The sequence below is a fragment of the Nipponia nippon genome, unplaced genomic scaffold (genome assembly GCF_047370975.1).
Source record: "Nipponia nippon isolate SJK-2023a ecotype South Korea unplaced genomic scaffold, ASM4737097v1 scaffold_24, whole genome shotgun sequence".
Classification (NCBI taxonomy): Eukaryota; Metazoa; Chordata; class Aves; order Pelecaniformes; family Threskiornithidae; genus Nipponia; species Nipponia nippon.
This window is the reverse complement of record NW_028262341.1, coordinates 7,849,454-7,874,922: the sequence shown is the minus strand read 5'-3', so window position 1 is coordinate 7,874,922 and position 25,469 is coordinate 7,849,454. Positions and strand designations below refer to the sequence as shown.

The 25,469-nt window shown below is 50.8% G+C and overlaps 1 protein-coding gene across 2 annotated transcripts in view; it reads left to right on the top strand.

Moving 5' to 3' along the window:
• The window catches only part of PAX5 (paired box 5), a 139,963-nt gene that overhangs the window by 91,516 nt on the left and 22,978 nt on the right, over nucleotides 1-25,469 (top strand). For both annotated transcript variants that reach the window (XM_087761422.1, XM_087761423.1), the window contains exon 8: nucleotides 15,576-15,677. In XM_087761422.1, the coding sequence (XP_087617548.1) occupies nucleotides 15,576-15,677 (102 nt within the window). The remainder of the gene's footprint in view (nucleotides 1-15,575; nucleotides 15,678-25,469) is intronic.

Here is a 25,469-nt window from a genome sequence, read left to right as displayed (position 1 = left end):
ACACAAAACCACAAAATGCCGCCGTAGCCACGTCGCCATTTAGCATCCGTGTGTTGGGCTCCGCACGCGCTGGGGGTGAGGCACGGGCCACACTGCAGAGCAGGGGAAGGGTGGCAGAGGGGCTGTGTGGTCCCGCGAGGAGGCCAGATTTTTTGACAGAAGAATCACACTGGAGCATTTTTGGTCAACCTGATGCTTTCCTGGGCAGAGATGAAGTATGTTCAGCACAATATTAAAGCTTTGCCTATGTTCCATGCTATGTGGGAGTCACAGTTCCACATCTCATTCTGTCCTCTGGTCTGAACTCACTGGAGGATACTTTCTGTAAAGTAATCCATACATGTATTATTTTCTGAACTACCTGGTGCATCAGTTGAGCTACACATCTGGCTGCATTATAGGAGATGCTATCTACCCACCAGGCAGCTAGGAAAGAGATGGGACGTAGAAATATGAACTTGGTCCTGCTGCTTTACAGGGCAGATGAAAAATGCAATTTTGTCTTAAAGTGATTCCAAACGAGGTTTTTCAGGTTCTTTCAACTAAAGAGAATAAAATATTTCAATCTTGACAATTAAAAATATTTTGATGGAAAAATCCTGAAACCCAAGTATGTCAACATTTCCACAGCTTCACTTTTTCCATCACAGCATCCAGGTAAAATGCCTGATTTCAGCTTTTCATCTTATTCCAGGATAAAAATAGCGTTATTGAAATACCAGAAGAATCACACTTGCGTTGTTGATCTGGACTTTGTTGAGCCCTAATTAAGATGTTAAAATCTAGGGTGTAAATATTTTTCCTGTGAGGAGTAGAAAACTGCTGATGACATTAGCAATGATCCTTAGATTGGAAATGTCTTCATCTCAAATTAATTCCAGATACAGATCATAAATATTGATTCTTGTGAACTGGAAGCATGGGTTTAATGTCTCTGCAAAACAGACCGGTGGAAGCTATTGTTTTTTTTTTTTTTTCCTCTGTGCTTATCTAGCAAGCTGAACAACTGATTGCCACTATACTCCCTTGTTCCTGTCCTGGATGCGCCGGTGGGCTGCAGGGTCATGTCTGCCTGTGTCGGTGCTTGCAGGGCTCCCCTGCACTGGGAGGTGTCTGTCTGCATGGGAGCGGGCGGGATGGTGAAGCTGGGGTTCGTCTGTACTCCGCTGCCAGTGGGTGCTCCCAGCTGTAGCATGCCCTGAGCCAGGCTGGATGTGTTGTGACCCTGAGCGGCGATGTGACCCACCAGCGCGTCATCAGTCTTTGGGGTGGGCATCGGTGAACGGTTTCAAGGGACTGGGTTAGGGCTGGCAGGATTCTCACCTAGGCAGGTTTGCATGGCTCCTGGGCTTCTCCTCCTGCTCTCACTGCTCCCAAAAGCCCTCTGGATGTCACTGCTGTCCTTTGCAAGGCGACTGGAAACCCACATCTTCCTCGTTTGCCTGGTCGTCTGGCTGGGTCCCTCTGGACTGCTGCCAGACCGCCCACCTGCTCTCCCACGCCTGGCTCGGGGGCACGAAGCCCCTTCCCTACCACCACCACCCCGCACCGGTGGGTCATGGCAGGGACGACGGCAACCCACCAGCACAGGGTTGCCTGGCTTCTGGCACCGTCCACAGGCCCCCACTTGCAGCCCTTCGACCTGGGGGCAGCGTCCCCTGAGCTGACGGTCTGGGAGGAGGAGGTCGGCTGCCCTGCCCACTGCTCCTCGCCTGCCACTGGAGATGCTCCGGAGCGGCGCCTGTACCAGCAGGGCCTTTTTGGGCAGGTGGCTGGCAAGTTCATGTCACAGCTCAACATCACCCTGGTAGCGGCAGACGTGCTCCCAGCGGGAGCGGTACCAGGCGGCAGCAGGCAATGGTGGCCACCAGCATCCTCAGATGCTCTTCAGGGATCAGCCGTGGCAGCAGAGACTGGTGGAGGGGCCATCATCGCACCTTTCCTCAAGCACTGCTGCGGTGCCAGGAAAGGTCCCAGAGCTGCAGGCTGTGCTGCCTGATACGGGCAAGGGAGCTGCCTGTACATGGGTTCATCCGTGTGCTGCTACGTCTGAATTGTCTATGGACAGCGGGGTCTTTTGGCCAGGTCTCCAGAGCAAATCTTGCAGGTCGTAGCCCTAATGAAGGATACTCTCCCTTGTGAGCAGCTCCTCCATCTTCGGGGCAGCTCCTGGCCTGAGCAAAGGCTTTGAACCCAAGGAGCGGATTGGAGACCAGTGGGTATGCAGGACCACCCACCCTCCTCAGGGCTGGCTTTGAGATGCGTGTCCCTTTTGTTAACTGCTAAATATTTGCTAAATGGGCTGAAGTGTGGGGTTGAAAACATGCCTGATTTTCGTTTCTTGAAGAGGGAGAAGCTGGAGGCCAGGCATCTCTCCCCAAACATATCCATTAGTTTTCAGGAGCATCCATGGCTCCACAGTAAAATGCTACCAATGGTCTTGTTTTCATCCTGTAGCTCCAGTGTCTGGAGTCTTGTAACAGTGAGAGGAGTTTGTAATTCTTCACAAACTGATGCCAGCTTTCTAGTCCTCTTGTTTGTAAAGAGGGGCTAGAAAATAGCTTTTGGATGTATGCAAAAATTCAAACACTGGAAAAGAAATGAGGAAAAAAATATTTTATTTAAACATCTTGTGATAACTCAGTCGCTCTCGCGATTTTTGTAGTGTACTGAACAGCTAGCTTTGCATTTGCAGGAACAGGGATCCCTCAGACCACAAACTTTTCGAGCTGCTGATCCTCTTGGTCATCTTGCAGCTTTCCAGCAGCACAGTGATTACTGTAGAGACAGTCTCACAGAGCCTGCTGTGCTGGTCTTATTAGAAGTATTGCTGTGCTGCAGAAAGGAAACAACAATAAAGGGAATATGTTGCTTCTGCATGCGTTAAGAGCACTGATCAAACCACATGAGATCCCATTTCAGACATAATGTGCATTGGAGGGCAAAATTAGATTGAGAAGTAAATGGAGCCTAAAATTTCCATAGCTTTATTCGTCAGAAAGCTGTTTCATTGCGTGGTTTAATTCTCCTAGTTCTTTCATTCATTGCATGTAGCATGCTGGCTGGAGTGCATTTTAGAAATAATGGGATGAAAAAAACCCATCTTTAATTTGGCAGTGGTTGTGAGGTGTGTAAGGGCTGTTCAGACCTGAGATGCGAGGGGATATGAAATGCAGAAGCATGTTACGCAGCAGCAGAAAACAGCCAGACTGGCACTTTCTGCATTTTAGCAGGAAGAGGTGTTTTGTTTTGGGATTTTTTTTTTTTTTTTGGCTTTTAGTTTCTTCTGCATTTATTTAAGTTCCGAACTATTTGAAGTTGGTTTTATTATTTCTATTTTAAAGTAAAGTTTCATTTCATTGCTGCTTGTAAAATACACCACACGATGAACTGCACTTGTCCGAAAAATAATATTTTCTAGGCTAAGATCTGCCATGGTGGTAAGCCCATTATTTTTATGTGAGATTTCTTTTTTCTCCCCTTTTAACATGTCGTTTGACAGGAGGAGGCTAACTGGTCTCTCAGATAAGTAGACACATGGGGTTTTTTGCCTTTGAAGGCAACACTTGATGTCATTTCCAGACTAACACAGATTGCTGAGCAGAGCACTTGATGTGCAGTGAATCCCTTTTGAAACAGTGAAAACTGCAGATCGGTATAATTGGCACCAGAGCTGGAGAAGAAGCCTGTGCATGTCTCTGTCCCATGTACACCTTTGTGCATCTGTGCTTCCAGGCTGCATTTCCCTGGTCAGTTTTCCTTCCAGAGCCTGTGGAAGCTGGCTTGGCTTCCCTCATGCTGCTTTGTTAATTCCCACACGCTAATTGTCTGCAATGTTGCCTCTTCCCGTCTTGCATTATAAGCCGTGGAAATGCAAACGGGGAGATGTGCTGGTTTCAGGCTGTTTTCAGCAAAGTCTCTGTCCCCTCCTTGCTGTCACCTGGGTCAGAGGGATGCCAGTTCTCATCTTACACTTTATCTCCATATAAAGAGAAGGTGTGACAAGACCCAAAACTTGTTTGAATATCTCCATCAGTTTCGGTGATAAGTACACAGTGGTCTCGCCTTTAAGATCTTGTTTTGCCTACCAGCAGACCCCGTCCTGTCGGGGCCAGGATGAGCCACCTTCCCCTGCTCCTGAAACCTGGAGTCTGGGGAGATGCTTCTCCTCCACACCAGCAGAGGAACCGAGCCCTGGACCAGAGCCAGTGGGGGCTTAGCCAAGCTCAGGCTGCCAGGTCCTTGTGCCCCCATAGCCTTTTTTGGGGTCCCCATCTTGGGCTGAGCACATGCAGGGTCCAACCTCCCTTGGCTGTGTGGCACAGTCCTGCCGACCCCATGGCTGCCGACATACTCTGAGCCATACTCAAAACTAACACTGGAGTGAATGGGTTTTCCTTCCCTGTGAAAATTCTCAAGATTTTCACTTTTTTCACATCTATTTCCTATTTAAAAAAACCCTAGATCTGAGGAAAGTTTAACAATTGAAAGCAGTAAGCAAGGTAAAACCAGCCCAGAGCAGTGTGCACCTCTTGTTTTTATTTCGACCACTTTTCATTTCTGTCCTCAGTAGCTTATATTTTACATAGCAAAGTCATTCCAAACTTGAAAATTATGTGGGTTTTTTTTAATGGAAAATCAAATGTTCTAACATCTTTTCCCAGAAGCTTCTGGAGTTAAAATGCCCAAATGAACAGCCTCTCTGCTTGCATAAACTCCAGCTTTCCACAATTCAAGGTTTTTTTGGCATTTCTGTCTCTTAATGAAAAGGTTTCATTAAAAAAGGTCTTGACTGGCTCTGGCATAAAGGCAAACCTGATGGCTGTGGTCTGCTGCGTCCTCCTTGCCGTGTGCTGGAGGATGCCCCAGTGCCTGCCTGGCGTGCCCCAGTCCTGAGCTTCACGGCTGGGCACGTCGGCTTGTCTGCCTGCCCGTGCTCGCTTTGCTTTCCTCTTCTTTTTTCTTCCTCTAATTTTATTTAATGAGCCAACGTTGCTGACATTGATTCAAGAGAACTGGAAGCGCTGGCTAGAGCCTGCAGTGGCTTTCAGCAAGGAGCCACAACAGCAAGTGAGCACACACACTGCTGATGGAGCGGAGTGGCGCTGGCAGGGACAGGCAAGACACCCCAGCCAGGACCCCGCTTTGTGCAGCACTCAGCTCCTGTGTCAGTCCCGCTGCACGGGTTGGCACCGTCAACCTGGAGATCACGGCTTGGCAACCTAAGGAAGCCATGTGCTTGCCCAGTGCTGCTGAGCCCCCTTTTTCTGCACTGCTACAGCATCAGAACATGCTTTTCCCATGTGTCACCGTGCTTGAGCAAATGCTGGGTGCGTTGGTGCTGGCAGCGGGGCAACCCTCGCTGTGGATGGGGTTTCCCAGTGGCTGCCTGTTCCTGTGCTCCCTTGGGAATGCCTGTGCTCCTCAGTAACAGAGGTGTTCACAGGTTTTAAGCACATAGTAACTGTGCAGGGACGAGCACCTGTGTGGGACTTGCAGGCTGTGCCAGGCAGACTGCAGCCTTCCCCAGAGGACCGTCTCCTGTGGGGTGCTGCTCCGGCTGTGGCACGATGCCCCTGTGCTGCTTGTGCCCTGCTGCTCCTCTGCTGTTCTACAGGCGGGTGTAGGAGGGGAAGGACCATGCAGAAGAGATTTAATGGATGTGTTGTAAAGCGCCTCCAGACCACTGCGTGTCCTCCCACAAGGTCTCATCCTTCTTGTGCTCACCTCTGTCTGCCCTCTGTTCCTCTGGGTGCCCTCTTGATAGATGAAGCACCAGCAGTGGAGAGTTGTCCTCTCTGGAGTCAGCAGTGGTGTGTACCTGGAGCATGGTGGGAGCCTCTCTAGCTGTCTGCCACGCTTCCCCATGCTTCCCCATGTCCCTCTGCACACATAGCTTGGCACCTGAGACCCCACCATGCCATGCCTTGCTGCGCCTGGACCGACGGCGTGCTTCCTAGCCACGTGCTGAGCTGGACAAAAAGAAAGCTTGCAAGGCATGAACGTTTCACTTACCAGGAGCCAGGGAGAGGTTAAATTATGCTGATGCTTTTAGTACATGGCTAATTGTTGGCCACACAAGAATAGGGGTAGGTAGGGGTGGGTTCTTGCAGAGACGTTGTCCACCTAGGGCATTTTTTCCTAGTCTCCACACAGATGTCCCCTCCAGTACTTCATATGTGTGTGTGTGTGTGTGTGTGTGTTAAACGAGGGGTCAAATGGGGGAATTCTAACTTTGCATGTGTTACAGGAGGGGAAAGAGACCCAGGTAGGCTTTGGAGATCAAGGTGGATGGCAGGGTGCAGCTCAGCTTAAGTCTGCAGACAAAGCTTTGTCATGCTAGCAGCCCTAAAAAGTATGTGAAAAGCTGGTCTGTTGGGTTGTTCGTAGGGTGCAAGAGCTCCATGGCTGCAAGGAAGAAGGGACAAGAGTTTTATTCAGCAGCAGCCAAAAGAGATTGTGCAGAAGAGATGAGGCCCAGGGCAGAGCACTCTGCAGCTCCAGGACTCTTGCTTAGAAATTGCAGAGGAAACAGACTGGAGTATTTGTCTGTACTTATCCACTACATTTTCGCTTTACCAGAAAGTACTGTTCTTCCTTCTTTTTTCTTTTCCCTGGCCTGCCTCTTTTTTAAAAGCATAGTTGTGTCAATGGGAAGAGTACGAAAGACACCTGCTACGAAGGGCAGCTCTGAACTCCTTCAGACATCTGCCACTGCCTTGCAGGTGAGGAGAAAAATAGACCCACATCTGCAACCCCTGTTTCAGCGCAGTGTGCTTAATCTGAATTTTATGGCTTTGATAGCAGATTATGGAGCCGCTGTCACAAGCCCTTGCAGCCCCAGTCACGGTGGACGCTGCGCATTTCAATACCTCCTCCACTAATCTTTCCCCCACTGCTCCCATTCCCTGGCTGCTAATTTCACGCAGGCACTTAAACATGATGGATAATTGTGTTCTGCTTATCAATGTTTAATTTAAGGGCTGTTCCATCTGACCTGGATGCCCTCTGCAAGAGCTATGCCTCATTATTGATTTCATGGTCACACCTGTGACATTACCTGCTTTGTAGGAAGTAGACTTTGACATTCCTGTGAGGCTTTGGCAGCCAGAGCTAATTGTCAGAAGAATAATCGAGTCAGCAAAATCATTACAGGTGATCTGTGTGTTACCACTGTTTTATCTGCCTCTAATTAGGTGCAGGGGAGGTAACTCATCGCAGTAAGCATGCCGCACTAGGTTTGATGTCCACAAATAGAGCTAGATGAGCACAGGAGGGAAGTTATTCATTAACAGCAGTGTTTCGGTGTGTCGGGGTCCTGCGCTGGTGGTGTCTCCTTTACTGGCATAATGGGGTGAGATGCGATCCCGCGGGAACTGGTGGGATGCAAAGTCCAAGCCACCTTTGGGCTGGACCCACTGCCGGGGCACGTGCGCAGTGGCTCTGGACCTGAGGTGGTAATGACGGAGGTGCCACGCTGCTGTTGTGCCAAGCACGGAGCAATGTTTCATATGTGATAAAACCAGATAATTTTTTTAAGACATGCTCGTCTGTGGTTTGGGGTGCTCCACTGCCCCGTGCCGCTGCCCTGGGCAGACCCTGGGTGTGACACGCATGTCTCCAGGTGGCGGGGGGAGCAGGAGCTGGGTGATGGAGCTTGTCAGGTCCTTTACCTGCTAACAGGGTTGTACGTTTGGCCAAAACATTTTCTTTAGGATAATGATTGAAACAACAGGGTTAGCATTATCAAAATCTTCACTAGGCAAAGGAAGCTTAGCGGGAGCTAGATTTTTTCAAAATAAAAGTCGGTTCTGGTAACAGGTTTGATTGAAACAGGCTGAAAATTTGGGTTGCTTCCAGAGATGAAGTGGCTCCCAAAACACCATCTCCACCAATTACTTGTTTTTGTTTTCTCTGGTGTTAAGTGAATGCATCCGTGGCTGTAAGGCACCACTCCCTCACTTCTGGGGTAGCTTGTGTCTGGCATGGCAGGGAGGGATGCCAAAGGCCATCGACAGAAAGAGTGATGCATGCTGGCTCCCAGGGGCAGTGGGACAGTCCCCAGGGGTCCTGGCAGCAGAGCAGTGCCAGTGCAAGTCCCTTCCTCTGCTACCGACGTTTGCGGGCACTTGATGAAGGTGGTGCCACCAGCCAGGACCAGGAACCGGACCTCAGGGGCAGGCACCATCCTTCTCCCATCATGCTGCTGGATCTCGGAGACTGTGCAAGGTCATTTCAGAGGGAGCACAGCCGAAAGCCAAGTCCGATCCATCCAACTTGGCTGCCTTTTGGAACGGCTTTGCCCATTCTGCTGGTGCACTGCTGTAGTCATTACGCAGCACCCCTGCTGCAGCCAGCATTGGGATTCCTTGCGTGCGGGTGCTGCCGGGTGAGGGGCTGCAGACTTGCAGACCGAATGGGACTGCTGGAAGCACCTGCCCAGCTCCTTGCACAATCCTGTGGGCAGGTCACAGTGTGCCGGTGTGATGGCATCTCTTCATCTCCGCTTCGCTTATCATAAACCTGCATTTTTTAAAATTGTTTTCTGGAAAGACACGAAGAGTCAGGAGAGGCAGCAGCCTCTGCGTGGAGCCGGAGGGAGGGTTCTGCTCTGCACAGGTGGGCAGGTCTTGGGGTGGCCCTGCTTTGGGCAGGGGTGGAGAGGGTGTGAGCATGTGAGATGGACCCTGGGGAGATGCTGGTCTCTGCTGGTGGAGCACCGTGGTGCTGGGCGTGATATGGGGTGCATGCTACCTTGGGTGGCCGTATCAGACTGGCTAACGCCTTGCAGTGACACCTGCGGTGAGAGCGAGCACGCGTGGCGATTTGCTGGCACCACCAGGCTGGCTTTTCCAACACTGGCGACCTCTTGGTGCTGAAGCCTTGTATCTGGAGAGGTGGGATTACCTCATTAACCCAATGCACCACCTAATTGTTGACCACACTCCTGAGCTGATGGCAATTTCATGTCTGCTGTAAGCATGGAGGGGTGGATGAAGGCTCCCGTGCGTTTCCCTCAGTGCAGCCCGCCACGTGTCTTGGAGAGGAAAATCACCAGCCCTGCTATTGCGGAGGGCAGTTCTGAGGCAGCGGCAAAGGGGCTCTGTAAGCACCCTCCCCACCACCTGAACCCCCTCCATTTTCTAATGTATCCTTTGCAGTAATTAATTACCTCTCCAGTGGGTTCATTTCTTTCATACTGTTACTGGCAATCAGTTAGATAAAGGGAAAAAAATGTGTTGGTGCCCTGTGGTATTGAAAGTGAAGGGTTTTCACACTGTCAGGGTAATGAATTCTGCAAGGGTTTGAAGCACCTGAGCTTGGGGAAGTCCTCGTGTCATGTGTCTGGGAGTGACAACCCCCAGTGGTTAATTACTGCCATGGATGAGAGCTGAGCTGATAGCAAAATGAGATAATTTCATTAGTAGTTAAATTTGAAGTTAATTGGATTCACGTTTACACACACTAGTATACAAAGACACAGTTGGAAACGCTCTTTGCCGCCTTTTGATTTTTTTTTTTTGAAAAGGTAGGTGAACTGAAGAATGCTTCTAAACTGCTCCTTCATTTTTTTCACCATGGTTTGGAGACAGGAGAACTCTTTGCTGACGCACACTGCCCTTTCCGCCAGCCAGCCTCAGGCAGCTTGCGCTGGAGTGGGGGCATTCACTGATGCCCGAGTGCTGCTTGCCACGTCTGCTCAGAGGGGTGTTGCTGACCTCTCCTGCAGCTGGCTGCAAAATAATTTCTTTCATGGAAGAAAATTACTTATTTGCACTTTTTTTGAGAAATGATAATTTGCTTTCAGTGCGAGCACGCTGCCAGCTTCTGGTGAATGGGGGGATGGACATTTATTGCCTATCTTCTGTGTGCAGAGCCAAGCACTTTGACACATGGCTGCGCCCTCTGGTCCCGCAGTGCCAATTGATATAGTTATTATTCGGCATCATCATATTCTGGTTTTTGGAGTAATGCGGGATGAATTCTGGCAGGGATATGCCTAAGACTGAAAATGATGTGCAACTTCTCATCCCTGTAGTGAGCTTGCAATGGTTGTGTATGTGCAGGGGTGTCTGTAACAGAGGCGTTTGCTCCACTCTCCCCAGTGCCAGCCAGGGTGCTGGTGCTCCCCATCCTGTGGGGTGCCTTTGCTGTGCAGCTACGTGGTCCCCAGCCCCAGCCCCTCTCCGGAAGGGTCTAGCTGGCACGGTGTCTGGTGTTTTCAGTTGGATGTACTCCCTCAGTCCAGGGCCTCTTTGCAGGCAACCCCACCATGCACGTGCACCTGGGTGTGCAGCAGGCGCAGGAGCTCTGCTGTGCTGGTCCTGCACTGGGAAGCCCCAGAGGAATGCATGATCCCAGGGGCACAGGCAGCTCTGTAAGAGAGGCAGTGGCTGCACACAGGCTTGCTGGGGCTTTGCAGAGAGCTGGGACTCCAGGCTGAGTGCTTTTCTCAGAGCAGGAGACCTGGGTGTCTCAAACTTTGCAGGATTTCAGCACCTGCAGTAGTAGGAACTGTAGTGCAGACAAAGTGCTTCAGCTGCTCAGACCCCCGGGGGATCACTGGCCCCACGGCATGGCTGGTTGTGAGCTCTCGCAGGGAAGCACAGTGCCCATGCCTGTGCCCATGCCTGTCCCTGTGCCATCCCCTCCTGCGTGGCTCCATGCCATCACAAGGCAACTCTATAGCCACACGCTGCTACCTGCCCACCCAAGGGGCTGCTTGGCCAGTCTGTCCTTGTTGTAGCGCACCTGGGTGGGAAAAGTATTTGAAATGTCACATTGCTCAGTACGCTGCAGCACTTTTAATCCATCAGACTCATAGCAGCTCATCGAAGAAGGGGTGAACTTCTTTCTCCATTGGAGAGGTGGAAAGGCTGAGAGTTGAAGAGGAAAGCAGCTTGTCTGTAGCAGTAAAACTGAAAATAAGCTCCTCGCCTCCATCTCCAGGATGGAGCCTTCTCCAGTCAGCTTGACCTCAGGTCTCTTCTGCTCTGCATCTTTGCTTTTCGAAGAGGGGTTATTTGCCTGCATCTGTGTGATGCTGTGGCAAGGGTTGTGGAGTGCAGGTAATCCCCTACTCACATTTTTTGTCCAAACACCTGTCCTGGTGTTATTACTATTTCTATGCTATCCCTTACGCCAATCCTATCTCCATCAACCTACTTCAAACCAGTCTCTGGCTTAGTTGCAGTCCTGGTGGATGGTGGCACTTTGCTCTCTGGCTTGTAGAAATAGGATGTTGCAAGAAAGTGGCACCAGCGGCACACCACGCTCATGCGGTGGCAGCCCAGCTCCTCAGCATCACACCTGGCTGCTGGATGCTCTCCTGAGTCTCCAGAACATGTTGACTCCAGATGAAGGCTCCAAATCCTCACCTGCTGGCCTTGGCAGCCTGGGCCTGGGGTATCCCAGGTGCTGCTGAAGGTGCAGGGATGGAGCTTCACTCCTCTGGTGTGGTGGTAAGCATCTGTGGCAAGGCCACCTATGGAGGAGACAGAGTTTGACTGGAGCCCGGCTGTGACAGAGGAAAGGATGTGCTTCCCATCCTGAGAAGGACATTGCCAGTCTCACCACATCCCACTTGAAGAACATGGATCTATTCTGCCTTCAGTGACACGAGCACGGTGTAGCATGCGCGTTTTGAATGCAGCCTCCGTGCACAGGTTGTCTAGACCCTCTCCCCTAAGACATTTCTCCTTTGGGTGCTGCATGAGTGACGAGACCAAGCTTCCTTGCTGGTGGACCCCTTGGAGATGCTTTCCAGCAATGTGGAGGAGGTCAGCAAGGTGGCAGGGTGAAGGAGAAGGCAGGGTCCTCCAGAAGAGGAGGAGTGTGCCGTGTGCTCCCTCTGTGATGGAGGCATGCCGGCTGCAGGCCAGCAGATACCGCTGAAGGTACCAGCGCTGCTGGGGCTACCAGCCTCTGCATGGGGAGGCCACCCCAGGCAAGACTTAGCAAGGTATTTGGGTATGTGAAGCTTCAGGCAGTGGCCTCATAGTGTTGGCAGAAGTTCTTCTTGGACAATCCTGCTAGGCTCTGCTCTGGTTATGCTTCTCCATAGGCTGGAGCTGGCAGCTGAGCTGCTCTATCCTGCAAGCCCAGCAAGGCAGGGAGGGAGACAGCTCTGCCCACAGCCACCCATGCCCCGTCTCCAATTTTAGGCATCTAAAATACCCTTAAAAATGTCTAGACGAAAGGTACTTCGGAATAAGTGTATCTTGAAGGGCATTGGTCTCTATGTCTCTGTGCCCCACTGCTAAAATGCAGATGTTCATTTCTGCTTAGCTGCTTTGTTCATGTAAGGTAGGAACACCCTGGGGTGGAGGCTGCTTCTTATCCTCTCTTTGTGCGAGGGTTATTAAAGTTTCTCTGAAATAAATTATTTCAGTGCAATTGAAACTTGCCAATATTGGAGGAAAATCTCATGGAGGACAGGGATGCTCCACCCCTTTTTGGGGTGGGGGAAGCACATCAGATGCAATTGAGAGGACGAGGTGGGGTTGCAGCACTTACAGCTGTGCCCTTGGCTTTTGCCAGCCCTGCTTGACCACCTCCCAGCCCCTGCTTTAGGCCAGGCTGCAGTGACCGTGCTATAAACATTAGTTGGCAGATGCCAGAACTTTTAATTTGGAAATAGGATGCGATGGAAGCCAGACCAGACCTGTAGAACAGACTGTAAGTGATGTTGTCTTGATTTACGGAGGAGCTGAGATGCGACTTTTCTTGGTGTCTCCAGTGGTGGCTACTTTGCTCAGTGCCCTTGACAATGATCCTAAACCATGCTGGGTGTGACAGTGGCTTTGGAGAAAGTGAAAAATGTCATAATATTTCAATATATTGAAAAAACTTGTAGGGCAACGTTTTGGGTTTTTTTTAATAACTATTGGAAAGTGAAGACAGGGGAATGGTCAGTGTGGGACAGGACAGGAGGGGAAGCTCCCCTGTTGGTCCACAGACCTGGGCACCTTTGGGAGACGAAGTGTTGAGCTGTTCCACGATGACACTACACTGCTGAGGAAAGGAAGATCGGTGGTGGCCTTTCTTGAGTTACCAGAGGACTCCTGGATGGTGGTGCCAGCACAGAGGTCAGGCTGTGAGAGATGCTTTTCTGTGTTAGGGATAGCCCTTAGTCAAGGGCTGGTGCTCCCTGCCAGTGCTGGGACTGAACTTCACTTCTGCGACCAAATTTAAGTAGATCGCAGATACTTCTGCCTTCCCCAAGCTGTAGAGATGACATAATCAGAGTTTAATTTTGTGCGGGAGAGCAGGAAGCAGGGCAGTGACAAGGGGAGAACATTTTAATCTAAAAGAGCCATTTTCTGCCTGCATTGAATAATTAGAATTCATGATGCCCTTCCGTAAGGGATCTGGCTTCCCCCTAGAACTGGAGAGCAAATTAATCAATTGTTTTGAACCTTAAATCTTTCAGGATGTGGATGCACCATAAAGATTCTGTAGGAAGGGCCTGAGAGGAATGGCGTGCATCCCGATTTGTGGATGCAGAGCGCCGAGGAAAGTGGGGCATGTGCTGAGAGATCATCGCAGCGATGCCCGCGTGCCAGGTGCTGCCGGAGCTTTTCGGCATGGACCCCTTCATCTGATGGGGGTGGTGGGGGAAGTGGGCTTCGTGGCCATGACCCGAGGGTGGTGAGCAGCAATTTGCAATAACTCGCATTCCCATCTCTTGTCTCATCAGATGAGGTCTCATTTCTTTGATGATAACAAAAAAAGAAAGATCTTAAAGTTTTATTTTTAGATCAATTCGAAATGAAATCATGGCTCAAAATCTCTGCCAACCAAAAAAGTTTAAAAATGGTTTTGGCTCACGGGAAAACATTTAGTTTCAAGCTCTCCATGCCCTAGAGACTTGAAAAAAACACCATCATAAAATCAAATGCCTATGGAAAACAATTTGAACACGAGGATCTGTGGATTTCTTCTTGCCAGTGGTGCTGAAATCAACAAAATCTCATAACTTTCCTTGTTGATCTGACATGCCATGTTTTGATGAAGGAACCTGTGCTCACAGTGATTTTTGCTGGCTAATGGGCTGGTTTGGGCCAGCAGTATCTCGGAGCTGTCTGTAGCTCGAGTGGTCCCTGCCATGCAGGGGTTAGAGGAGCAGGGACGCATCCTTCGGGTGAGGGCCAGGGGCTCCCTGCAGCCCAGGGTCCCTTTCTCTTACCTGAAGCGCACACTCAGCTTTTCAGAGCTCAGTGCCTGCGCTGTGCTGCTGCCTCTGAGCCTGCGTTTCGGCCAGAGGGGCCAGTCCCTGCCATGAGGGTCTGCTCGCTCCTACTGGCCTCTGGAGGAGCCGTTTGCATGGCAGAGGCACCGGCAGCGCCATCCCTTGCCGGGGCAGTGGATTGGGCAGATCCCTGTAGCAGAGTGGTGGCCTGAGCAGCGCTTGATGCTGAGCAGGAGGGGATAGCAGCACCTGCCTCCAGCTGCAGACTTGGACATGGTGTCTCAGGGTAGACGCTGCGATGCACCTGAGCGCTCTTTGAAGGCAACTCATCCCTGGATAAGTGATCTACCCAGGGATGCCATGGGAGTCCAGGAGGAGACCATGGGTGAGCTCCAGGGTTCCCTCTGTGGTCAGGGATGGATCCTTCCTGGTGGGATCACAGGAGCATCCCTTTCTTCTGGTGGGCCACCTGTAGCCACAGCAGACAGCGATTTCCCTGAAATCCTGCTGCAGCAGCCTGTGGGGACAATGGCTATCCCGGGATACACATGCGGGAGGCAGTGTCTGGGCAGGGTCTGGACGTCACTTCTGCAGCACTTTGCAAGCTGCACTGTCTGCACCTCTCCTCTTCACTCCATGGGCAGTGATGTGTCCCAGGCAGTGCTGGGAGCTGCACCTGGGGAGGGAGGGTTAAGAGAGGGGACCTCAGCCCCCTGGTCCAGGGGCAAAGGGAGATGGGGACACCCCACTACCCGCTTTCTGCGGGGTTACTTCCATGGAAGACCTGTAGGCACTTGAATAAAAAGATATGTTTCTGTAGTCTTAAGTAAAGAGCACTACATCAGGCTGTGTCTGTGAATCTGAGCATTCTTCTGGCACCACAGCAAACTATTTTAAGCTATCTTCATGTCTCAATGTCTTGTATTTGTTCTTTTCTTTAACTGGCTTTAATAAGAGAGAAAAACAATGATGTCCTGCATTGTATTTAGATCTCTGCAAACTGTCAGCCCGTGCGCTGTGATTTTCTGGGAAAGTGTCATTAAGATCAGTGTTATTTCACATTTCGCTGTTTCTGACTTTACAAATCTGAGCTTTGGAGGAACTTGGGAATAGGGGTGAACAGTCAGAGTTCAGGCGGGCACGTTCCTCTCCCTACAGAGCTCTGCTCTTCCCCTTCCCATCTCTCACTTCGTCGGAGCTTTGTGGCAGCTTATAGAGAAAGCAAAACTGTGCCTCCCCTCCCTGCCAGGCTGGAAATCCCATGCTGGTCCTCACAGAGCAGTGATGACAAATGCATGGCTGTGTTCTGGGCGCTCGGGGAGATGTAAAACCGTGTCCGCTCGTCGCGATGCTCACGTGGTGATTTGTTGGTTTGATTCCTCAGGTCGCGAGCTGGCAAGCACAACCCTCCCAGGATACCCTCCGCACGTCCCCCCTGCCGGACAGGGCAGCTACTCTGCTCCAGCACTGACAGGAATGGTGCCTGGTGAGTCTTCAAAACGGGGGGGGGGGTGGGGAAATAAAAGGAAAGGAAAAAGACAGCATTTCAGGAGGAAAGCGCGGCACGCTGTAGATGCTCTGCGCTGAGGCGAGCATGAGGCAGAGGCCACAGCGCTGAAGGGGAAGGGGAGGTGTAGAGCGGTCCAGAGCAAAGGAAGACCAGGCTCCCCAGCGCAGGAGGTAGTCCAGCCTGTAGACTGACAAAGCAAATTGTTTGCACTGGGATGCTGAAAGAGCCCCCAGCCTCCCTTCTGTGGAGCCTGGGGATCACTCCATTTTGGACCATGCCAGGCTCTTCCCGATCAACACCGGCTTTGTTCTAACCCACCCATTTTCTCTGAACATGCTGTGTTCCTCCGTGCCATGTCCCAGTAGTGAGGTCGTTGGCCCTTGGGGAATGGACATGTCCTGACCTCAACATTTCTCTATGCAAAACTGTGCCCATCCAGCTGACTCCTGAGGGACACTGAGTTGTCCTCAGGATGCTGTATTTCTGTAATTTTCTTCCCCCTTTGGAGCATTGCAGTGAGAAATGCTGGGTGGCACAAGCCAGCACTTGCCTGTGGGAGCAGAGGGTGTGCAGGTGCCTGGGGCAGGCAGAGCAGGGTCTGCAGGCACATAATGTCATTGGTGCAACCCTCTATTGCTGTCGGCTGCAGATCTGCGTGCAACTCACAGTAGGATGGCAACATCAGGGTGCTGGCAGCGAGCAGTGGTGGGTGCACAGCGGTGGGAGCACCGAGCTGGGCTTGCTCCTGCCTGAGCACTGGAGGTTGGATACTGCTGGAAATCAGTGCACTTATTTCAGCTTGAAAGAACCACTGGGATTTGTTCCTGAGCTCTGCTGCCTTTGGTCTGCATGTGACAGACACTGCTGGCTGTGGGGGAAAGCAGTATTCCAAGACCCAAATATGTATGTTGAAAGTCATTAATCTGGCCCCTAAGTATCAATGATTTGAAAAGTGGTGATAATTTGGAGATCTCTTTCTTTCTCCTATTGCTTTCCAAGCCCATAAGGTCATTTGAGCCAGATCTTTGGAGTCAGCAAGGTCAGCGAGTTACTAAGGAAAAACCTCCAAAGTGGAATGTCATGTGTAATCACATGGCTCCAGGAGGTGGTGATTTAGGAAAAAAGAATTGTAATAGGAAAGTGGGAGTTAGTGACAAATGATTTGATGTCCAGCCTCTTTCAGCGTTAGTCTTTGTTACCAGCTTTGGCTGTGTTCTGCAAATTGGGTTCTACCAGATAGCTAAGGAGTTAAGAAAAAAATCAGCCATTTTACATGTGTATTAGAGTTAGAAACTAGCTATGGAAGTTAGACCATAGGGTGCATAGAAACTAATTTTTGCCCATAAAATTTAATCTCTGAAAGAGCTGCTGCAAAGGTACCAGATGCAGTTTGTGAGGAGTGAGGATAAAAGGTGAGCACCTGAAAGCAAGTCTTGTTTGAAAAGAACATGAGGTTTGGTCTTTGTTTCACGCCATTCCTCATGGATGCACACACACATATGGACACCGTTATCAGTATGTTTCTTCCATCCTCAGCCAGGCCTGCCTGACTGCGATGGCACAGCCGACTGTTCACATCAGGTGAAGGTTTGAAGTTGCATCAACTCTGTAGCTCGACCGCAAGCTGTAATCACGCCTTAAAGCGCGGGGAGCAGCAGGCTCGGTTGGTAACCTCTGTGTCCAGGGAGGGCAGGCGTCCTTCCCCGCTGGTCCCCTCCTCTCCTGCCTGGTCCTTCCTGGGCTGGCTCTTTACTGATGGCCTGAGCCCCTCCTCAGTCCAGGGGCATCCTCCTGCTGAGAGTGAACATCTGAAAGTCCAGGTGTATTCGATGCATCATTCCTAGCGAAGACAGCAATTTAGAGGCTTTTAGAAACCTTCTACCACCTTCTTTCAGAGCACCTTTCTCTGAAAATCTGACTGTAAGCCCCAGTTCCTTCCCCAACTAAGGGGAATACTTGCTCTTCCTTCTTTTTTGGGGTGATGGGGAATCAATACATCACTGGCTGTTCAGGAGCAGCTGCCAGGGTAGGATGGCAAAACTGCAGGACGTGGAGCTTGGCAGTGCTCAGCCAGAGGAGATGCAGTGAGGGTTCGGTGATGTAGAGTCATCTGAGCTGATTTTCCTAGGTAATAGATTTTATTTTTAACTACACATAGACTTGTGTGACCTATTATATTGAATAACTGCACTGTTCTTTTCACTGGTTCCTTTAATAACAACCTTCTGCTCCAGCTAGTGTGAAGGTCAGCTGTGATTCCTGTAGGTTCTCCTTCTCATTTAAGTGAGAATTTGCTAACTAGCATCCAAAATACCTTCTCAGTCCTTCTTTGACTCCTGTCCTTTGCAGGACCAGTTTCAGAGCCTTGCTGGGGAAAGCACCACAGTCCCTGAGGGGCTGACCCAGAACCAGCTGATGGATCTGGTCTGGTGCCATTGGCACATCCCTGCTTGTTCTGAAATGTACAAATCGCTGTGCCTGAACAAGAGTGCATGTTTGTGGTAGCAGGTCTCAGGGATTCATTTCACGACCTGCTGCTGCCTCATCATAGTTTTCAGAGCCTCTGCTAGAAATGTGCTTCCTTGATAAGATTTTTAATCGTTAGCCATTAATATCTGCTTGTAATTAAGTAATTGTGTGAGTTAAGTGCTTAGAGACGTGGGAGAAATGTATACATGATAAGACATAGGCAGTGCTTTGTTGAATGCTTGTTGCTCCTGCCATCGCTTGTGCTGCTGTGAGTAAACCTGTCCCTCGCTGCGCTGCTGGTGTTTGTCCCGCATCTGCTGAGGGTCTGTAGCACGCCTGCAGGGCAGGGGAGACCATCCAGCTCCCTGGCATTTCCAAGCTGGAAACTGGAAACGAGAGCTGTGTGGATTCAGCTGCTTGCTCTGTGCTTATCTCTCCTCCAGCTCCCCCGCTGTTCATGTGAACAGAAGATGCTTCTTCCCCTGCCAGCCCAGGGTCCTCCCTTACCTCTCCCACAGGCAAGGATGCACACAGGAACCTGTCCCCAGTGCACTGCCATGCCTTGCACAAATACCTGGTCCATGGTCTCAGATCTCCTTCCTTCCTTCCCTGCAAAAACAGGGACTTGCATACCAACGGGGAACTTCCTTTTTTATGTGGCTTGTGAACGTCTGCCGTGGCCCAGAGAATAAACTAATCAAATAGTTTCCTCTCAGTGAACCAAACAAGCAAACACGTGGCTTTGATTTCAGTCCAGAGCTTTATGAACCGAGATCTGGCATTGCTTGAGGCTCCTGTAAATGTGTTCCCTCTGCAGATCACAAGCCCTGCACGCTTCTCCTGCCTTTTGGTGGCTGTCACCCTATAAATGTGACTGGAGAGGAGCTCTCCGAGAGGCACTGAAGTTCCAGCAGAGCACAGTGCTCTGACAGCACAGGGCACAAGTGAAATGCTACAGTGTGGACGGATGGGCAGATAGATGGGAAAACAACCGGTTGGGTGATCAAGCTCGGAGGTTAATGCCGTGCTCCAGCAGGATGCTGGTAGCATGCGCGGCGGTGCAGGGTACAGCCAGGGATCTGTCCTGGTTATCATCTTCATCCACAAACGGGAACAAGCACATCTCGCCAGGTTTTCAGATGATGCCAAGCTGAGGAGTGCCATCAGTATACTCCAGGATAGGGCTGTCACGTGGAGGCACCTAGGCAGGCTGGGGGAGGAGTACAAAATCCAACGAGGACAAACATAAAGTCTTGCACCAGGGAGGGAGCACTTTGCAACAAAACGGGCTGCTGGAGGGGCTCTGGGGATGCAGGCACACCATGAGCGGAGCATCAGACTGCAGTGTGCACTGGCAGCGAGGACAACCATTAGCATCCTGGCCAGGAGCTGGAGGGAAGGGATTGTCCCCCTTGCTTCGCACTCATGGACTCATAATGGGAATAGTGCAGTTTTGGGCCCCCCAAAACAAAGAGGCAATGTGCATAAATTGAAACAACCAAGATACAAACTGGGTATGAGGAAAAGCTTTAAACTTTTCTCCCACGAGGAGGGTCCAGCAGTGGAAGAAGTTGCTCAGAGGCTGTGCAGTCTCCATCCTTGAGGGTTTTCACAGCCAGGCTGGATGAAGCCCTGAGCATCCTGGTCTGGCCTCGTTGCTGATCCTGCTGTGAGCAGGGCCTAAAGACCTCCCAAAGTCCCTTCAATCCTGAAATGTCCCATCGTCCTATGACTCAGTGTTTTGATTATGGCACTGCTGAAAATGTGCTGCAGAATCAGGAATTCATATGCTTCTGCCTGATACTGTGAGCAGAGATGGAGTCAATAAACTGATAACAGGGGAACAGGTCCTTCTCTGGAAAGCAGTGATGCCAGCAGTGCACGCAGGTGCACAGACAGGACAGCTCTGCTCTAGACCCCAACTGCTGTTTAACAACAGAGCCATGAATCCCCCTTGGAGGCTGGAGGGAGCTGTATGGGCAGCTTCCCCATCACAGGGCAGTGCTTAATGCCTGCACAGGGACTGGGAGATACTGCCCTCCACTTCCCTCCTCCCACCTGTAACCACGGTCTTATCCCGCTGCAGCCCCAGCAGCACCTGCTCCTGGCCCCCAGCTCAGCATCCCCTGTCCTCCCGTGCTCCATCACCAGCTTCCCAGCCTGCCTCCTCCTCGGGAGACCAGGGCTGAAAGGAGGATGGCGGGTGGACCCAGCATAAAATTGCTGACTGTTGGTGAATAGGCCTGTACGTGTTGGGAGCAGGCAGGAGATCGTCAGCATTGTGTGGCATCTGTCGTGGGCAGTCACGGCGCCCTGGGAGCAGCCACTGCCTGCCTGCCATCCTTGCCTGCCCGTGGCAGGGGCAAGGGACACGGCAGCTCCCGGAGCAGCTTGCCCAAATTGGACATTTCTCTTTATCCACATTGTCTGGTGGCTTATGCCTTGAAGCAAGAGAGTTTATTTCCCTTATAAATGTTTATTTTGTCTAGTGTAGCGCTCTGTATGTTCCTCATTATCTATTTAGAGGTTTAATCCACTACTGATTCCTACTAGATTCGTGGTGTCAGTACCACCTCTGGGCACAGGATCCCACAGGTTAATGAGATGCTATATGCAGAAATTATGTCTTGGTTTCCATTTGGTATTATTGTTATTATTTGCTCACACTGTGATTGCGCCCCTGATGTGCTGTCGCTTTAGAAATGCGGAACAGTGTTTTCCCAGCAGCCTTCCCTTTGTCTCCTGGGAAGAGCAAGCAGCAGCAAACTGCATCTTCTCCATCCCATCCAGTTCTTGCAGCCTGGAGCCTAGTGCCACCTGGCTTGGCTTAATTCTTTCCAAAGAGGCAGTCCCAGGGCTGTTTGGCTCTTCTGGTGGAGGTGGTGCTGTCTTCTGCTTGCAGCTTCTGCTCTCTTTGCTCCCTTTACAACCTCACATTTGCAGATTTCATTTTAGGAGCATAACAGCAGCTATTTGGGAACACATCTCACTGGGAAATGCAATATTTGCAGGGCTTTTACTCTGTCACCTCTGTGGGTGACCCAGAGCCTTTTTTGAGGTGAAGTGTTTGAAAGGGAGCGCAGCTGCTGGAGTGATGGTCTGCTGGTCACGGATAGCACACTGTTACCATATTTCCCTTGCCTTTGGGAGGCTGGACCATCTCTCCAGCACCGCTCCTCCTCCTGCATGGGCTCTGGTGCACTGCTGGCTGGGGCTGGCGTGGTCACAGGGACAGATGCTGCTTGCCTGGGATCTTTTCTTGATCCTCTGTTGCTCCACACGCCACCAGCCTGTTTCCAGCACTGGGTCAGGTATCTCTCCATGAAACACTACTCATGTCCGTAGGTCTGCTTCTGAGACATGTCTGAAGGTCTGTGTCCTCCCATGTGTGGGGAAGACGATGGCCATTGGCAAGGCGACAGAGGGGAAGACATGAGGAGCAGTGTTGGATCCGCAGCTTGCGTGCCTGCTCTGAAGACCACCATCCCAGGAGCCGTATCCCATTTTGGTCCTTGCTGGGGCCAGGGCAGGAGGGCTCATGGGGTTTCCCATGGCTGGGACAGTGAGGGCCTGGCAGGGACTTGGGCAAACCATGCCCACTTCCAGCTTCAGCATCTGCTTACCCTCACCATCAGGTTCCTGGTGCCCCAGCTGAGCTGGAAAAAGATTATGCTCAAGTAGCTGCGATTGTTCACCTAAATACTTATTCCAGTTCTTGTGTTAGAAGTGCTGCCCCCCACTCTCTCTTTCCCCGCTCTTCCCTCTCCCCATCTCTGGGCATGGAACCCCCACCCTGCCACCCATTTTCCCCTCCCTGGCACTGTCATTCACCCTGTCCCCTCCTCTCCTGGCGGGCCCTGCGTGCCGGGTGACAGGAAAGGGTAGACTGTCCGGAATAGTGATGCTGAAAATATAGTCATTAATGGGACTCTCGAAACCCAGATGTCCTTTCTGAACACCGGTAATTTGTTTTTAATGAAAAACCATGCAGTGACCCTGAACAAATGAATTTCCTTTATATGAAGTCTATGTGCAATTACCCGACTAAAGGGACCTGAAAACAGTGACATTCAAAACTGGGCTTTGAAAAGAAAAGCATAAAAAATAGCAATGGTGTCATTAGCTATCTTTTATCTAGGAGAAGATGCTGGTTCTAACATGCAAAGCAGAAGGAGATGGTGTTGGGAAACAAACCACCCAAATGTGGTTTTCCAATGCATTTTTTCCTTGTGGCTAGCAGATATTAATGCGGAGGAGAAGAGATTGTGTGACCTCTCCCTGTTGGGTCTGTTTCTCCCACCTGAGCCTGCAAGGGACAGCACCCTCCCTCAACCCGCTTGAACCCAGCCTGCAGCGAGGGGTGCGAGCCTTGTGTCATGGAGGGGGTCAGGAGCATGTAGGAGTTCCGGACTAAAGCCTGTAGGGATTGGTGGGGTTTGGTCCTCCTCGGCACGCTGAAGAGACTTTATTCATTGTCATTTTCATGACTGTATGTTATTTGTTCTGGCTCTGCCTTTGCCAAAGTTTTGTGATAGCATTTTGTAATCTCCTGACATGCAGCAGTAAATATTTGAAAGTGAGGTAGCTGGGAGGTAAAACAGAGGCAGAGCCTCATAACAGGGGCAGAGAAAGGAATTACAGTATGTGGGATGACAGAGGGCATGGGTGGCAGAGCCTGAACCGAGTCCTCCTCTGATTTATAGCATAAAGCTGGAACTGCTTGGTTACTTGGACAGTGATGCTGTTGTGGCCAATAAAAATCAAAGGAGAGTCAGGCCTTTTATCCTAGAAAGACCTAAAGCAAATGAGGAATAAACCTTAACATTTCTTTGGTGAAGTGGAAAGTTTGCAAGTTACCTCCTTGGAGCCTGGAGGTGACTCCTAAGTCCATTTGCCGTCTGCTCCACCTGCTTCATGCTGCTGTTACAGCAGGGATGTGTATTTCTGCTTGAATTATGGGCACTTTTAGGTTTTTTGTGCTGGCATCGCCACTTTTTGCAGCTCAAACCTGGCCATCACCCGGAGCACCCCAAAAACACCTTCACCCCTCCGCAGATGCTCACAGAAGCAGTCACAGCTTCCACTGCCAGAGCCAGAAGACCCACTGCCAAAGAGCAGAAGTATTGACATTTGGCATTTTCTGGTTAAGCGAATTCACAGCTTTTTCCCCAGTCTAGGGCTGCTCCACAAAGGTGCCTCCCCACCCTTCTGTAATCTCAGAAGACAAATCCTGGAGAAGTTTCATCATGTATGATGGAGCAAGTGATGTGCCATCACAAATATCTTGGGGCAATACCAGGTTGCAAATCAACTGACAAATGATTCCCTTAATTAATAATGAAGCAGTTAAGTAAATGGTATGCATTTATCCGCTGCTCCTGTACATTTTGAATGAGGGGCTGCCAGGATCTTGGAAGCCTGGAAAAATGTTCTGGTGTTCGTTTCTCAGGAAGGTAATTACTGTGCTTGCACAGAGTATAGATAAAATTTATATTGTTTCCAATATGATGTTGTCAGATATTATTTCATTAAATTGATTTAGAAATTACGCTGGAGAGGGCAAGAAGGTGAAATGTTGGGAAGCCAACAGCCTCTGGATCTGCTGTTCCCAAACCTGCCTTCCTCTTACAGACCCGATCCTCAACTGGGGTCAATTAGTCCCGACCCCCGACCGCCGGGGCTCTCTGCTGCTTTACACCAGCTGAGGATGCGGTCCCAAGTGTCCCATGCACAGCAAAGCTGGTCCCGTCTGCTCTGTGGGCTCCCTTTGCTCTGGCCTTAATTTCTGCCTCCTCCTGTCGAGGTGAGACACTGTGCATATCTAAACATAAGTAAGCAAGGCGAAGTGTGTATAAACAAAAGGGTCCCTATTTAGGAGTGAGGAGGAGGAGAGAAAACATATTGTATTGCTCCACTCTTTGGAAATTTCTATGCATTTGTAATAACAAAATTACCATAATTTGCTCGTTAACGCAGCTAGATCAGTCAAGCATTGTTCCAAACATGCAGAGGCTGCTTCTCACTCTAGGTCTGCCAGTGAGTTAAGCACGGTGGAAATTAGCATGCAAATAGCCCTAATTCGCGGCCGAGCTGTCAGATCCGCATTCAGCCGCTTGTTCCCTTTGAAATCCCTGACAGGAGCAGCTCAGGCAATCCCACCCTCAAGTAGATCCAGCCAGAAGAGGTACCAAGGGGGCACCTCCTGAGTGACAGTTTGGCTACCTTCAGTCAAATCAATCAGTCGCGTCAGCCGGCAGCGGCGTGCGGCGACGCCGGGGGGCGGTGGGGCGGGGGGGACAGTTTCCAGCCAGACCTCGATGTCAAAACTCCCCACCCTGGGACAGTGCTGGGGTTTGGGGCTCTGGCAGCCGAGCGATGCCACCCATGGGATAGGGGAGAGCTCTGTTCAGATAGTGATTTTCAAGTTAAGCTGCTGTTCACAGCAAAAAGTGTCGCTGTTGGGGGTGTTTAGTGCTGAGGGATGGAAGCCAGGGTTTGTGGTCATTTCTTCTGGAGCCCTGCCCAGGGCTGCTGGCTTGGCTGTGGTTATGGAGCTTGTGGAGCATCATTGTGGAGGATGCTGTTCTGGGCAACGCAGCGTGCGGTCGGCATCAGAGGGATGCTGCCTGCAGCACCGTGGCCACCCCCCACCCCTGTGGACAGGGAGGAAAGGGCTGGAGGCTCCCAGCTGATGGCACAGGGCTCCATCCTGCATCTCTGGCGGAGAACCGCGGGACACTTCCAGCTCCTGTCTCTGTGCAACGTGTGCTGAGGTACCCACAAGGAGACACTGGCAGCAGCTGAAAACAGAGGCTGTTCCCTGTTGATGGTTCATTCAGTGTTATGGGTCTGATGCGCTGCCCACCTTTAAGCAATACCACTGGTTATAAAAGTGAGAGTGAGAATTTAAAAAACCTTTTGTTGCTGTTGTTTTTGTTATATGACTAAACATTTTTCTGTCCTCTGCAAGCCAGTTGTTTTTGGGCCGCGTCATGCTGGCAGCTACAACCAACACGAGTCTCTGCCCCAAAATACGTGGAGCCAGAAATTTGAAGATCAGGTGCTTGTAGATGAAATGTGTTAAAAGCTTGACCTTTGCTCATTAATTGCATTAGCCCTGGCATCGGGAACTGCCCGACATGGGGCTGGTTGGCACAGCTTGCCCTGCACAGCGTCTGTTCATCGCCACCGGGGCAGCTCCCAGGGTCTCCTCCGGGCACCAAGGATGTCCCCTCTGCGTGTGGGGACTGCAGGGTGCACCACTGTCCTCCTCCTTCTCCAGGAAGGCAGGAACAGCTT